Source organism: Pseudorasbora parva, chromosome 12 (assembly GCF_024679245.1).
Source record: "Pseudorasbora parva isolate DD20220531a chromosome 12, ASM2467924v1, whole genome shotgun sequence".
NCBI lineage: Eukaryota > Metazoa > Chordata > Actinopteri > Cypriniformes > Gobionidae > Pseudorasbora > Pseudorasbora parva.
In genome coordinates this window covers 40,970,591-40,986,133 of record NC_090183.1, presented here as the reverse complement: position 1 = coordinate 40,986,133, position 15,543 = coordinate 40,970,591, and the positions used below count along the sequence as shown (strand labels likewise).

At 36.4% G+C, this 15,543-nt stretch overlaps 1 protein-coding gene across 3 annotated transcripts in view; it reads right to left on the bottom strand.

Moving 5' to 3' along the window:
* Positions 1-15,543, bottom strand: part of phc2b (polyhomeotic homolog 2b (Drosophila)) — a 38,119-nt gene that overhangs the window by 21,099 nt on the left and 1,477 nt on the right. For 2 of the 3 annotated variants that reach the window (XM_067460313.1, XM_067460314.1), the window contains exon 1: positions 6,708-6,866. The exons of the other annotated variant lie outside the window; for it this stretch is intronic. In XM_067460313.1, coding sequence (XP_067316414.1) covers positions 6,708-6,757 — 50 coding nt within the window. In that variant the 5' untranslated portion in view covers positions 6,758-6,866. Of the gene's footprint in view, positions 1-6,707; positions 6,867-15,543 lie in introns of those variants that run through there. 3 annotated transcript variants of the gene reach the window in all.

Below are 15,543 nucleotides of genomic sequence, written 5' to 3'. Positions count from 1 at the left end.
CTCTCTCTCTCTCTCTCTCTGGCTAGTAATTTTTTTTGTTTACTTGCCAGACTGATATACTATTTTATTTATATTAGTGCTGTCAAATTGATTAATCGTGATTAACCGCATCCAAAATAAAAGTTTGTTTTACATAATATATGTGTGTACTGTGTGTACTATTTATGTGTATATAATAGGGCTGTGCAATATATCGAAATATCGCAAATGTGCATAATCGCAATATGCATATCGCAACGGCACGCAATATCTGAATGATTTAATAGGCTACTTCATTGTGATATACACAGAGTTATGTCACAATGGCTGTCTTCATGAGTATTCATGGATCTCAGTCGTTATGCTTTAAGTGAACGATAGCAGTTGGGGAAAGAAACCGAATACATGTTAATAGGAAACCGTGCATTAGCTCTTAAAGTGACAGGCTACTAATACAGTAAACCTTCTGCTGACTGTCAAACAACAGAAGAACAAGAGAAAATCACTCAGTGTTTTTGTCTGAATAACCTTTGTGGCTTTATTAAGTGTATATTTAATTAATGTGAAGACTACTGTTTTAGTTCTTATTTTTAATAACAAAGATAAATTTAAATAACAAAAATAATCGTCTACTCCTAGATCAGGTGTCTTTTTATCTGGATGTTCAGTTTTAGGTTGATATAACTATATATTATTACACGGCTCTGTGAAATACTTGATTCTGATTGGTCAATCGCGCATTCCAGCGGTATGTTATTTCCAGATAACACCTGCTCATACGGGTTTCTACGAGTTATCTTGACCGGTACTACTTCTATGCTTAACGCTGGCGCCATCTTGTGGCTTAAACAGCCGTGGTAAAATGGAAGACTTCAAGGCAGGTTTCCTTTATACGTTTTTATATAGATATTTTTCTTACCCAAACGCATTGATTCGAATCATAAGGCTCTATTAACCCATCGGAGTCGTGTGGAGCACGTTATTTGACAGACAGCTGCATTTTTTATGGACTTCAAACACAACTACAACAACTGCTTGGATTAACGTTAGCCTGGACTTTTTAAATATAACTCCGATTGTATTTGTCTGAAAGAAGAATGTCATATACACCTATGATAACTTGAGGGTGAGTAAATCATAGGCTTCGTTTCATTTTTGGGTGAACTAACCCTTTCAGCATTCATTTTCAACATTTAGCAAGGGCATATGGCAAATCTTCAGCAATAGATAAAGGCTTAAAGCAGGTTGGAACTGTTTCAGCTGGTCCTGATCACTCTGTCGGGGTTTATTCTGCGATAACAACCGGCTGGGTGTACATTATCCCTTACTTATCAAGTCAAGCAAAGAGTATGTGGTATTTAAATATTGGCATTACATTTTTTGTTTGTTTACATTGATGTTAAAATTATATTGTCAGATTTTTAAATAATTGTTTTAATATAATTGGAATAGATTTTACCACTAATAGTAATATCGTATCGCATATCGATTATTTAACAAGATATTGCATATCACATTTTTTTTCTATATCGCATAGCCCTAATTATATAAATACGCCCACATGCATATAAATTTAAGACATGTTTTTATATTTGTAAAAAAATATATATAAATAAAAATTAGAAATGTATAGCCTATACAGGATATACATGCAAATATTTCTTAAATATATATGTGTGTATTCAAATATACCTAATAATTATACACAGTACACACAGTTATGTAAACAAACTTTTATATATCGCATTTAATAATTTGACAGCCCTAATATAAATATATATATATATATATATATATATATATATATATATATATATATATATATATATATATATATATATATATATATATATATATATATATATACATACACACACACACACACACACACACACACACACACACACACACACACACACGTTTGTTTTTGGGGGACATTCCATAGGTGTAATGGTTTTTATACCGTACAAACCGTATTTTCTATCCCGCTACACTGCCCCTACCCCTAAACCTACCCATCACAGGAAACATTTAGCATTTTTACTTTCTCAAAAAAACATCATTTAGTATGTTTTTAAATCTATTTGAAAAATGAGGACATTTGAAATGTCCTCATAAACCACATTTATTGTGTAATACCAGTGTAATACCCATGTAGTTATAAAAATTTGTGTCCTCATAAACCACTTAAACAGGCTCACACACACATGTATAAATGCATATAGGGGAAGACGAAAATACAAAGACATAAATGAAAGGTCCGAGCTGGTAGCCAGAGATGTTAACATCACTTCATTCACATACTGTACTTAACTGAAGGTTACATTATAATTGCATTTGAGTTCATACTGTCATTCATACATTTCAGCAAATCTTTTTTTCAGCAGTCTCCAGTTACCACCACATGAACGGCCAAGATGGAAGATGGATTAGACAGTCAGAAGAAGAGTTACCCAGATACAGCACCACATTAAAGGTTGCCAAACAAATCTTGCTTCAACAAAACATTACTTTTTTTTTCTTTTTTTTTGTTCAGTCAGTTTATTATTATTAAAATATCTGGATTCAGTACAAGCTAATCTTGGTAGTAGAATGTCGATTATCACAGTTCATTTAATTTCAATTTACAGTAATGCACTTACAATAGAAATAAATGGAGCAAAAAAACTATTTTGCATTATTTTGAAAGTATAGCATTAAACTAAAATATTTTTACGTGCTAACACGAAACTAATTTAATATAAGTATTTACTAACTCCTTGTCTCTGCAACTTTACATCCAATTTTGATAGTCTATGATGTATAAAACTTGCTATATACCAGAAAGGACTGCTTGTTTACAGAAACAAATCCACAGGTATTACATTGATGATGCACAATCAGTTCATAATCATAATCAATCCAGAAAGTTTATCCTCCTAGAAAAGTACTCCCACCACTTTCAAGGCTATTTAGAAAATGTTAAAGTTCAAATAACACATTTTTGTACAGACAAATGTGTTATTTGAAGGTATTAATTAATAAAAAATAAAAACCTTAAGGACAATTGTATTTACAGTGTATATACTGCCATTTAAAAGTTTGGATCAGTATTAATTATTTATGAAATTTGTCATTTTTAGCAAGGATGCATTTAATCGATCAAAAGAGACAGTCAAGACATTTCTAATGTAAAAAAATATAGAAATTGAACATTCATCTTCAATCTTTCTATTCATCAAAGAATCCTGAAAAACAATGTACCATGGTTTCCATTTAAAAAAAATCAAGCAGCACAACCATTTTTCAATGTTGACAATACAACAGTTATTTTAACTTGTAATGTTTAACAATATTAATGTTTTTACTTTAAATAAATGCAGCATTGGTTACTTACAATAATATACTTCTTTCAAAAACATTTAACCACATCTGTGACATGCTGTTTATTATCACAGAAAAGGTGTATAAAAACAGGCTTTATGTTTATAATAATGCAACTAGAATGGAAGTTGATGGGCTAACACTGATAGGGTGAAAAAAGGTTTTAAATGCAGAAATGTGCAGCTCGCTTAACACACACACAGACATGCACGGTCAGTAAGATTTAGTTTTTTTTAATAGAGCTTGTTTTTAACCTGAAACGTTCTTTAAATTTGTCATACGTATCACCAGGGCTTGACATTAAGCATGTTCATGTGCTTGTCCTTCGGGCAAGTAAATCGGTCATTTATTTGTCCGAGTAAAAAATTTGCTTGTCCAGAAAAAAATATTTTGTGTGTGTTGTAAATATAACTTATTCTGAACCAATATTCTCACCAGTGTTCAATCAGCTTTGACATATTTTAAATCTGCATATTTGTGATATTTTTACCTTTAATGTAGGGCATTTTCCCCCTAATCTTATTAAATATAGGCTATGTTTTAGGTTTCATATTATATTCTTAAATTATATACATTAAATTAAAATAAGACACTATAGGGCTGTTACCAATCAAATTAAATAATATACACTGGAAAATTATTACTGCATTAAAGGAACACTCCACTTTTTTTGAAAAAAGGCTCATTTTCCAAGTCCAGTTAAACAGTTAAGTTTAAACTTAAACAGTTGAGTTTTATCGTTTTCAGCGGAAATCCATTCAGCTGATCTCTGTACCTGGCGGTAGCACTTTTAGCATAGCTTAGCATACATCATTAAATCTGATTAGACCATTAGCATCGCGTTCAAAAATGACCAAAGACTCACTATATTTTCCTATTTATAATTTGACTCTTCTGTAGTTACATCATGTACTAAAACCAATGGAAAATGAAAAGTTTAGATTTTATCACTGCGCTGCTACACCCATGGTACGGCAGCAAAGTTCCCTGATTATTATGCAGGAATGAGAGAATAGTTCCTATCGGTCAAAAAATCTAAACTTTTCTTTTTCCGTTGGTCTTGGTACATGATGTAACTACAGAGTAGTACATTTTTAAATTGAAAAAATATTATCTTTGAAAAAATAAAGTCTTTGGTCATTTGTGAGCGCAATGCTAATGGCCTAATCTGATTCAATGATGTATGCTAAGCTATGCTTAAAGTGCTACGGCCAGATACAGAGATCGGATGAATGGATTCAAAAACTGTAAAACTCAACTATTTAACTCTAAGGGACTTGGAAAATAATCCTATTTTCAAATAAAGTGGCGTGTTCCTTTAAATAATGTTATGAGATTTGTATTTTTGAATAAACTAAATAAATGTTGAAAAGTATATGAAACTAAACCACCAGTAGGTGGCAGCAGGTGAGTCTTAATGAGCGAGTCATTGAGTCATTAATTCAAACGACTTATTCATTCATGATTGAGGCAGTTTACAAACAGGTAATTGTATCTTTGATTCAACCGATTCATTCAAACACTGAATCATTCAGTAACGCACATTGTTGCTGTGAGACGCGTTATGGTTCTGCTGTTTGGAACTTTGTTGCTTGGGATCTTTGTTTGGAAGTAATTTTGCTGCTGAAATAGAACACACACACACACACACACACACACACACACACACACACACACACACACACACACACACACAATATTTTATCTAAAATGTAAGTGACTTAATTAATTAAATTGTCATATGAATCATTTTCATTTTCAGTCGTGATGGTATTCAGGAAAACAGCAGTCTTGGTTGTGTGATGTTGTTTAACTGTATCATATGTTATAAATATGAAAACTTCACATTTTGAATGTTTACCGCAATTTCTCTGTGTAAGCAGCGCTCATTTGTTTTGATTTCTCCTTGAGATGCGCAAGCGTCAACAGCGTGTTATTACCGTCAGCTCATTACATTATATATTATCCACTATCAATCACCACTTACACTAAATTAATGCAAAATCATTGATGGTTAGTTTTGTTGTTGTTTTGTTTTTGTTTTGTTATTGGCGTTTTAATCAGCTCTTGTCTGTTGGGCAAGTAAAATTATCTTTCACTTGTCCCTTCAAGAAATCCCCCTGTCCCAGACAAGTGTTAATGTCAAGCCCTGCATATCACAAGAGAGTCTGTTTGTCCCATCATTACATACATTAAGCATGTTATCAGGGCAAAAGGATGAAAAATAGGTGCCTGCGCTGAGGGTTCACCCATTTAAATCTCATCACTGGAGTCGCCATAGGCACTGTTGTTAAATGACTCTTCTTTCCTTTCCTTTCTGTCTTTTGGGGTTTGTTATTCAGGCATAGAATGTGGTAATGGGATTGAGATGGGGCACAGAAAGAGAACAAGTGTTGGGACGGGGATGGGGGGGTAGTTTCAGAGGGGAAGTGTGGCATGGTTTCAATTATACTCATTTAATTACTCACACACGTGGTTGAGAGCCACTAACCCCACACACTCTACACCCCTTCCCAGCTACCCCAAATCACCCCCTCTTTTTACCCACAACCCCCCCCCCCCTTCTAGGTCTGTTATTATGCCAAGAGATGGTGTAATATCAATGAGCCCTCCCCCTAAGCCATTTCCTGTGCTCCAAAGAACTAATGGAGTTGGGCATTGTAATTAGATAATCTAAATATAAGTCCTGAGCCTCATTAATATGCATTAATGGAAGGACCATAGGGACATCTGAAAACATGGTTACAGAATTAGAATATTATTAAACGTTGTACAAAAGTAAAGAGGCTGTCTTCTGCACAAGTTTACTTTGCTGGGTTTGTAGTGGCATACTAGCAAGCTTCTTACTACATACAGCTTTTAGCTCTGTAGCGGCACATGTATTATAGTTGGTGTAGTGTAGTACCCCATCAGAACCTCTTCAGATGTTATGAGCAGTGGGAGTGCATCATGGAATCGCATGCATTCATGATTAAGGCTTGCTGCCTTCATATTAAGCAGCTGATTGGGTATGCTAATAAGAGGGAAGCTGTTATGTTGAGTCCAAGTCCCAGGCCCCTTAGAGGCTTTCCGAACCAACCAACCATATGCATCCCACCAATGAGATGCTTTCTACTGCGTGCAGTTCAAACAAAACTATTAAATGCGCTGTCACCTAGTCTGTCAGTAATTCCAAAACCCAGAACTAACTAGCAGACCATTCCAGGAGCAAAAAAAGTTAAAGGGATGTTCGGTAAGATGGAAGTATGAGGATGGAAATGCATGACAGAGAAAATAAACATGCATCAATATGCATGCACTGAGAGATTTCAGAGACATGCAGGTTAGCCAAGGGCCCATCTCTCAGACAAAAACCCAGCTCCTACCTTTTCTGAGGGGCAGCACGAGCTCCGTTTGGCCCCGTGGTGAGCCCCATGCCTCAGGACCCTAATGCTTCTTTGTCTAGTGTGCGTTCTGCACCCCAATCCTGCCAGATCACTGCTAGCATCCACCGTCCCAGTCACCAGGCACAGACACACACTCTTTCTCTCTCCGTTTCTCTCCATCTAACACACGCATGCGAGATCCCCCCACCCCGCCCCCCGGTTCTGTGGTTTCCTAGCGACAGCCAACTGAGGGTGTCGTTTGGAGCCCTATTGCAGAGCTGTGTCCTGATTGGACAATTGGTTCTTCTCTAATGAGGGTGATGGTAATGATTTTTTTATCCCCCTCTATAAGCACCACCAACCCACCTCCCCTTCAGAATATTCACCGGTGGTGATTTGTACTGGCAAAACAGAAAAAGGCCTGTCCCAGAAAAAAACCTGTATTAAAATGTAATATATTATATGGATAATTAAATGTATTTAGAAATATAAACATGATTGATAATTTTTATCATTGTCAAGACATTTTTTTTAAATACTTAAGGATAGGAATTTCATTAAACCCCTAAAGTTGAGTATTTGGCATGTACAGCATGGCAACATTCTAGCAACCACCCAGAACACCCTAGCAACAACCCAGAACACCCTAACGACCACATAGCAACCCCCCGGCAACAGCCATACAACGCCTATATTGTGGCAGTGAGTTTTTCTGGAGCAAATGGGGCTCTCCTTTTTAAGAAAATTAAATTTTCTAGTAAATGTAATGTGTTGTAATTAAAGGCAGTGCTAAAAAGCACTACAAAGACAAAGAAGAGACACCAAGTGCAGACGTGGTGAAGTATAGGAAAACACTGCAGTTCACAGTCTTGGTTGATTAAGTGTGTGCTGATGAAGCTGCCTCTTAATAATCAGCGATTAGAGCATCACTAAGCAAAGGGTAAATACCCCCAACTGCTGTGGCAATCACAATCAAACACACACTCGTGAAAAATAGACCGCATGCAGCTGATGTGCTATTCAGATTTGCTACAGAAGGTGAATGGCATTTTGGGGCCTGCTTAAATCAGGGCACAACAAAAGACGATTCTGGTCGTTCTGAAGAGGCCTCACTAAATTGAAAATATACATACAAGGGGGCTTTGCTGACCTTGAGGAGGAGATAAAAACGCCACAGTCGTGAAAAGTAAATTGAGGCACTTATTGTGTAATACCTCTGGGCTGTGTTATTCTGAAATGTATTCCTTCATTGCTACTCTCTCATATAATATCACATTGATTGCACACAGACGGGCATGAACGTCATTGATTGCCATCTTCTTATTAGCATATAGATTAGCTTCTGGTGGGGCCGGGTAAATTAAGGTGGAAAAAGGAAGGTTAGAGAAGGAATGAAGAGGATAGAACAAGGTAGGCAAGGTGGAAACAACGTAAAGAGAAGGGATGGACAGTAGAAGGTGACTGCAAACAACAGGATTCTGTTGTTTTATTGTAAACAACCACACACTTTTTTTGCTTATTTATTATTTTTTCATTTCCATTCTGTTCTTTGGCATTGTTGTTCATTCTTTATGTTGTTTATCACCTTCCTTCCTTGTTCCATCGTCTTTTCTACATGTGCCACATCCATTCAGAAGACAGAGGTTAGCAAGAATGAGAGTGAACAGAGAAAAAGGGAATATTGGATGAGAAAGGAAAAGATATAGACAGGAAAATCAAGAGGGACAGATGAGGATGAGGCAGTAAACTGGGATGGGATGGGGGTGCTGCTGTCTGTCTGGTCTGGGTCTGATCCATATTAGTTACTCGCTCATCCACTCAGCATGAAATGAGTGGGGGGCAGGGAAATGAGGCGGGGGTGGGCAGCTATCGGGAGCGGTGGAGGGGGCGAGGACAGATGCATTGAGAGATGGAGGAATGCTGATTTCACGGGGTCTCTCACATCACTAAATTTGGACTCATTTAGCGCATTTAATCGACTGCTGTAAAAGTCCCAGTAAACCTCAGTCTGTTAGTGGTAACTAGTCTGGTTTGCATTATGTTGGTAAGGTTAATACTCGGATATCTCATCAGTGAGTTTTTTTGCACTGTCCTATGACTGTTTGATGTTGATTAGTGAGTCCTAACAGATGCATAAATGTTTGCTATACTTTTTGCTTACATTTTATACTTATTGTTTACATTTTTATATTCAGTGTATACTATTTTATATTGTATATAATTTTCATATTTTTTATATACTTGTGTATTTTTGTTTAAAATTAATTTTCTATTCAGTATTGTAATTTAGTATTACATTTTCTAATGTATTGCTTTAATTATTATTTAAAAAAGTTTAATGTTTGAATTAGGGAAGAAAAAAATTATAATTTGCTTATAAAATCACCATAATCAGTCTGATTTCAATAAATGGATAATAAATGGATATGATAAATATGATATGGTCACCAATAAGCTGCCCATCTGTATACTAAATAAAAGTTATCGACCTGTCCTGTGTTTTAACTAAATTGAAATCATGCATCAATGCATTAGTTTGCATACTATTCAAATTAAATGAAAATCTTATTTTTTGTAGTGCTTTTCACAATTCATGTTGTTTCAAAGTAGCTTTACAGAAAATCATGGTTCATTTTTATAATATATCTTCTAGGGGTGAGTAATCTTCACAAAATTTTATATAACAATATATTATTACACAATCACAAACTGAATCTTGATCGTCCCAATGTTTATGCTATTAACAATATCCAGACTGAATACCCAAGTATACTTTGCTTGTCCAAATTCCGCTCCATTTTAAAGCGTGCACAGAAAGCCGGGGTGATTGTTCTTTCACAGTTTAATGCACTTTTAATGAATCTTTTTAAAATAAAGCATGTCCCGCAGTAGACTGCATTTTACAACAGTCACGTTACATGATTTGGCTGGTTTATATGTTATGGTCTGATCTATGTTATGCAGGAAAGGGGCAGTATGTGGCACAATTATCTTTTTATCTTGATTATAACGTTTTCATAATGTTGAAAGCCAAAATCAAAACCTGAAACAACTTTTATTCGCACAGCCCTACTGCTGTTTAATTGTTATTCAAATGCATCACCACACATTAAAGACTCATGATGATAGACCCATGTCAGCACAGCCGTCTAGGCAAATTTCATGGCATCAACACATCTCAAAAAAGTTGGGATTCACAGTGGTAAACATGGCCTTTTTTATAACATTCTGCAAAAGTCTGGGGACTGAGGAGACAAGTTGCTCAAGTTTAGGAATAGGAATGTTGTCCCATTCTTGTCTAATACAGGCTTTTAGTTGCTCAACTGTCTTAGGTCTTCTTTGTTGCATCTTCCTCTTTAGGATGCACCAAATGTTTTCTATGGGTGAAAGATCTGGACTGCAGGCTGGCCATTTCAGTACCCAGATCCTTCTTCTACACAGCCATGATGTTGTAATTGATGCAGTATATGGTCTGGCATTGTCATTTTGGAAAATACAAGGTCTTCCCTGAAAGAGACGACATCTGGATGGGAGCATATATTGTTCTAGAACTTGGATATACCTTTCAGCATTGATGGTGCCTTTGATGTGTAAGCTGTCCTTGCCACATGTACTCATGCCACCCCATACCATCAGAGATGCAGGCTTCTGGACTGAGTGCTGAGAACAACTTGGATTGTCCTTGTCCTCTTTAGTCTGGACGACATGGCATCCCAGTTTTCCAAAAAGAACTTCAAATATATTTTTTTTTCTGACCACAGAACAGTTTTCCACTTTGCCACAGTTGATTTTAAATGAGCCTTGGTCCAGAGAAAACGCCTGTGCTTCTGGATCATGTTTAGATATGGCTTATTTTTTGACCTAGAGTTTTAATAGGCAACGGTAAAGGGCACGGTGGATTGTGTTCACCAACAATGTTTTCTGGAAGTATTCCTGAGCTCATGTTGTGATTTCCATTACAGTAGCATTCTTGTATGTGATGCAGTGCCGTCTAAGGGCCGAAGATCACAGGTATCCAGTATGGTTTTCCGGCCTTGACCCTTACGCACAAAGACTGTTCCAGATGGTCTGAATCTTTGAATAATATTATGCACTGTAGATGATGATAACTTTAAACTCTTTGCAGTTTTTCTCTGACAAACTCCTTTCTGATATTTCTCCACTATTTTTCGCTGCAGCATTGGGGGAATTGGTGATCCTCTGCCCATCTTGACTTCTGAGAGACAGTGCCACTTTGAGAGGTTCTTTTTATACTCAATCATGTTGCAAATTGCTCCCCCAGCTGTTCCTTATAAATTTAACCTGCCTCTTATTGCTACCGGTCCCAACTTTTTTGGAATGTGTAGCTCTCATGAAATCCAAAATGAGCCAATATTTGGCATAACCTTACATAATGTCTCACTTTAAACATTTGATATGTTATCTATATTTTATTGTGAATAAAATAAAAGTTTATGAGATTTGTAAATTATTGCATTCTTTTTATTCACAATTTGTACAGTGCCCCAACTTTTTTGGAATCGGGTTTGTAAAATCACCAGATCACCTACCCTAATATCTTCATGTCTTATCCAAGTTTTTACTGGGTACAGTGAGATGACATTATTCTACCCAACTTTCAACCATTAAATATTAAATGGACATTTAAAAGTGTAAAAGCATCAACATGGTACTTCCAACAGACGATGAATAACCCCAGATTACTGATTCTTTCCACAGATATAACAAACAAGTTTAATATCACTGTAGTAATGTATATCTGAATTTTTTTATATATGTTGCCTTAATAAAAAATGTTCATTAACTTCAGCATTGCATGATACTATTTCAGAGTGATTTCTGTCAATTTGACAGATAACAACCTGTAAAAACAAACCTTGAATTTGGATTTAAGGGAAAAAACGAGCGATTCTTCATGCATTCCAGTAAGTTATTAATGGGATACATCGTAAATTAAAGTATATGTTGTCCTTTTTCATACTATTAAAGAGGAATGCAAAGGGAAAAAAGAAAATAATCATGTGGAAAAGAATGCAGCGACTGAAAAGAGCTCTTGTCATATATATTCTTGTTATAACATCACTTTAAATTACCAATCCTTGCGTTATCCTCAAATAAAACATGATGGAAAATTGACAGTTCATTCAGTCAAAATGATGGATAAGCATTATTTGTAGGGCAACTGTATGATTTGAAATGACTCGTTTCAGTCTTTTTGAATGGAAGTTCTTCAAACAGGAAGTGCCACCCATAATTCAAAAAGCAGTAGGCTTGTCAGGAATGAGGTGGATAGTTGCATTTAGCATATTAGAGCTGGGCAATAATATTGTTTACATTTTGCAACGATACATGCAAGCAAGCGGTTGAGATACGCAGGCCATACTATATGGCGTGAACATCAAATCACGGCCACAGAACACATGCTGGTTCCGGTGGGCTTTACTTGACTAATGGCAGTGTGTAAGAGTGAACAGTCTCACCGTAACCCTCTTTCACCTTCTTTCCATCCTGCTCTCTTTTCTTTCTCCTCTGAGACTCAGTTAATTGGTGTCCCTTTGGTACCTCATTCTGTGGCAGTAGAGCCGCTGCGGCCCCAGACAGACATTCCCAAGTGACTCTATTTCCCTCAGCAGAGCCGTAGCATCAATGCAGCGGAGATGGATTAACTCTCCCTTAGAAGGCTGTGAATATAGTACACTGATGATGACCACTAAGAGGAGGCAGAGGAGGCCCCTCATACTTATTAATGGGAAGGAGGATATGAATGTCAGTAATGAGCACCTCTGGAACCACAAACCTTATTATGATTGTAAAAAAAGAAAAGGATAATGATGTTGCCGTTGGTTGTTTGGTGTTCATTGATTTATTCCTTTATATGGCTATAGTTTTGTTCCCCTTTCGTAGACACATCAACATTTAAATTAAAGATGTAATTGTTTTTTCTTCATTTCATTTGTTTAAAGTCATGTTTACTCTCAGGAGAGGAAGACTTTAGTCATATTAGCCTATTAAAAACTGCATTTTTCAGTCTTACGAGGACCAACATACTAACATCACATGACCAGACAAATACTTCTCTGTCTAAGCATACACCCTGTTGTTGGACATTTTTGAAGTAAATTAATCATGGGTGACTGCCAATAGTGCTTTTGTGCACTGGCTTACTTCTGAAAAAACTTTTTTGCTATTGTTTGATGGTACATATACACAGCTAGTCTACTGTTCATGTTTAAACAGCTCTTTTTTAAATGTCTCGCATCAGATGTTAATATTAATAATAATAAATAATAATAATAGACTTTATTTATACCACACTTTTCATTCTGAAGAATCTCAAAGTGCAACAATGGAAAAAGGGACAAATAACAAAAATGACAAAAAAATATAGAATAATACAAACAATCAACAAATCTTCAATAAATAAACAAAATATTCATACCTTCTATCTAGTCAGTAGTTTGTGGAAAAACTGGTGCCATTGCCTTGACACTGAATCGCACCTTTTTTTTCTTACTTTTAAACCAATGATTTTGGGCAAGTGTTTGAAAAACCAGCCCGTGTTCTTTGAGTATAACATCTCTTGTCTTGAATGTCAGAATGCTACAAAGCAGAACACCTCTGTGGCTGGCCTGGAGAATGTATACGTCAACACAGGAACACACGTCTGTCAGTGACATGGCCCACGGAGAACATCATGTGGACAACTAGACTTGTCAGTGATTCTGAGAGCACGTAAGTTACATTTCAACTTCTTTAATTAAGCTGGGAGAACGTTTCTACGGGGACAACATGGACTAAAATTTTAGGCAGGTAAACGCGTTTATAAACACACTGAGGGATCCGTCTTTGACTCTGGGTTAAAACTGAGACACTCAAAGCCCTAATTCCTTAAAGTAATCGGCACGTTAGAGTAAGCGCACACAACCAGGCTCCCTGTGCAATTAACCTTCAGTCCCACTCACAAGAATTCTAGGTCACTGCACAAAGGAGGGAAGATGGTTTATTTAATAAAAGCACTTTAAGAGACAGCTTGAGAAAAAGCTTCTGGATTAAAGAATGGATGGATATGCAGACCGGCAGATTCTTTCATAGACTGTATTTGCTAAGACAATCATCAATATTATTATTATTATTATTATTATTATTACTCATATTGTGTTATGGACTTGAGTGATACCTCAGATTATGTGTTTTGTTGAGGAGAGGTGTGCTATTATTTCTAAACAATTGCAAAAGTGGTTTTCACCTGGCGGACACTAAAACCGTATGTAGAGACCAGAATATCATATACATTTTGGGAATGGGCTCTTATCACTTACAAAATATTCATGTAATCAAGTAGATATTTCACATATAAATCCACCCAATGACAGCCTAGAAAAGACAGTAGTGCGTTTCGCATGGTTTGCATGGTCACTCCCACAGTTGATACTTTGATTCTAAATGTGTAATTTTAATCACTGGTTTTAGTTTCTTTAGAACAACCAATTAGAACTCCAACAAAACTGTCCAATCAGAGCTTGATGGAAATGGTGAGGCAAGTGATGTCAATTTATTAGTAGGACTAAACGCTTTTCTTTACCCTATGTGAAACTGTTTGATTTACAGCAACAACAAATGGCCTAAACACACCTAGCATAGGTTCAATGCACACAGGACAAGTAAGGCAAGTTTGTTTGATTACACTTTATTTTAAGGTGGCATAGTTACATTGTACTTACTTAAGAAATATTAACAAACTACATGTACTTACTTTAGAGTTAGAGATCAGGTTAGGGTTAGTTACTTGTAATTATGCCTAATTTATTGTTATTACTAAGTACATGTTGTAACGTGTACCTACGTCACCTTAAAGGCTTAGTTCAACCAAAAATAAAAGTTCTATCGTTAATTCCTCACCCTCATGTCGTTACAAACTCGTGAGGCCTTCGTTCATCTTTAAAACACAAATTAAGATTTTTTTGATGAAATCGGACAACTTTCTGACTAACACTATCAAGGTCCAGAAAGGTAGTGAAGATAATGTTAAAATAGTCCATGTGGCTCCAGTGGTTCAACCTTAAAGGGGTACTTCAGCGCTGGGAAGATGAATCTGTATTTAAACTGGGTCATCAATGTAGTAGAAATGTGAAATTATTTTTGAATTTGGTGCCTTCTAGACTGAGAAAAGACAGAATTTTTTTCTCATGGGGATGAAAGACTACAATTCCCAGAATGCTTCACTGGATTACTGTGACTGAGTTGGAGAAGACACTACAATTATAAACTGAACGTGTCTGTTCAATATAATGAGTGAGTCACCGCGCGAGTATCAGAGCACTGAGCACTAACTGCAGGAGTCGATAAATGAGCTGAGCTCCCGTGATGAGAGCTGAGGTAATCACGACTACACTCGCGGCATACATTCACAACGCGAGTTCAGTCTGGCGCGTTTCAGTTCATTCCTTTGCAAGCTTAACTTTCATAGAAATTAGTTTGAGAAGTTAAAAGACTTACATTGCTCACTATAGCTCCGTTTAATGAGTGCCTGTAGCTGCGAGCTGAGCTCTGAGTGTGATCTCCATCCCCCATGCACGGGTTCAGAACATGCAGAAATGGCTCCCTCTGCTGGCTGTAGTCTTTAGCCTTTGGCCAAACATTCCTCCTATGATGCAAATATTGTCAATTTGCATCATAGGAGGAATTTTTCCAAAAATAAAATGCATAAATCTCTTGTCTCAGGAGGATATGAGGGGGGAAAGCACAATCATTTGAATATACTCCAGGGTTTCTACTGATACAAAGCCACATGCTAATCGATGAAGTAACCCTTTAATTTAATGAAGCAACGAGACTT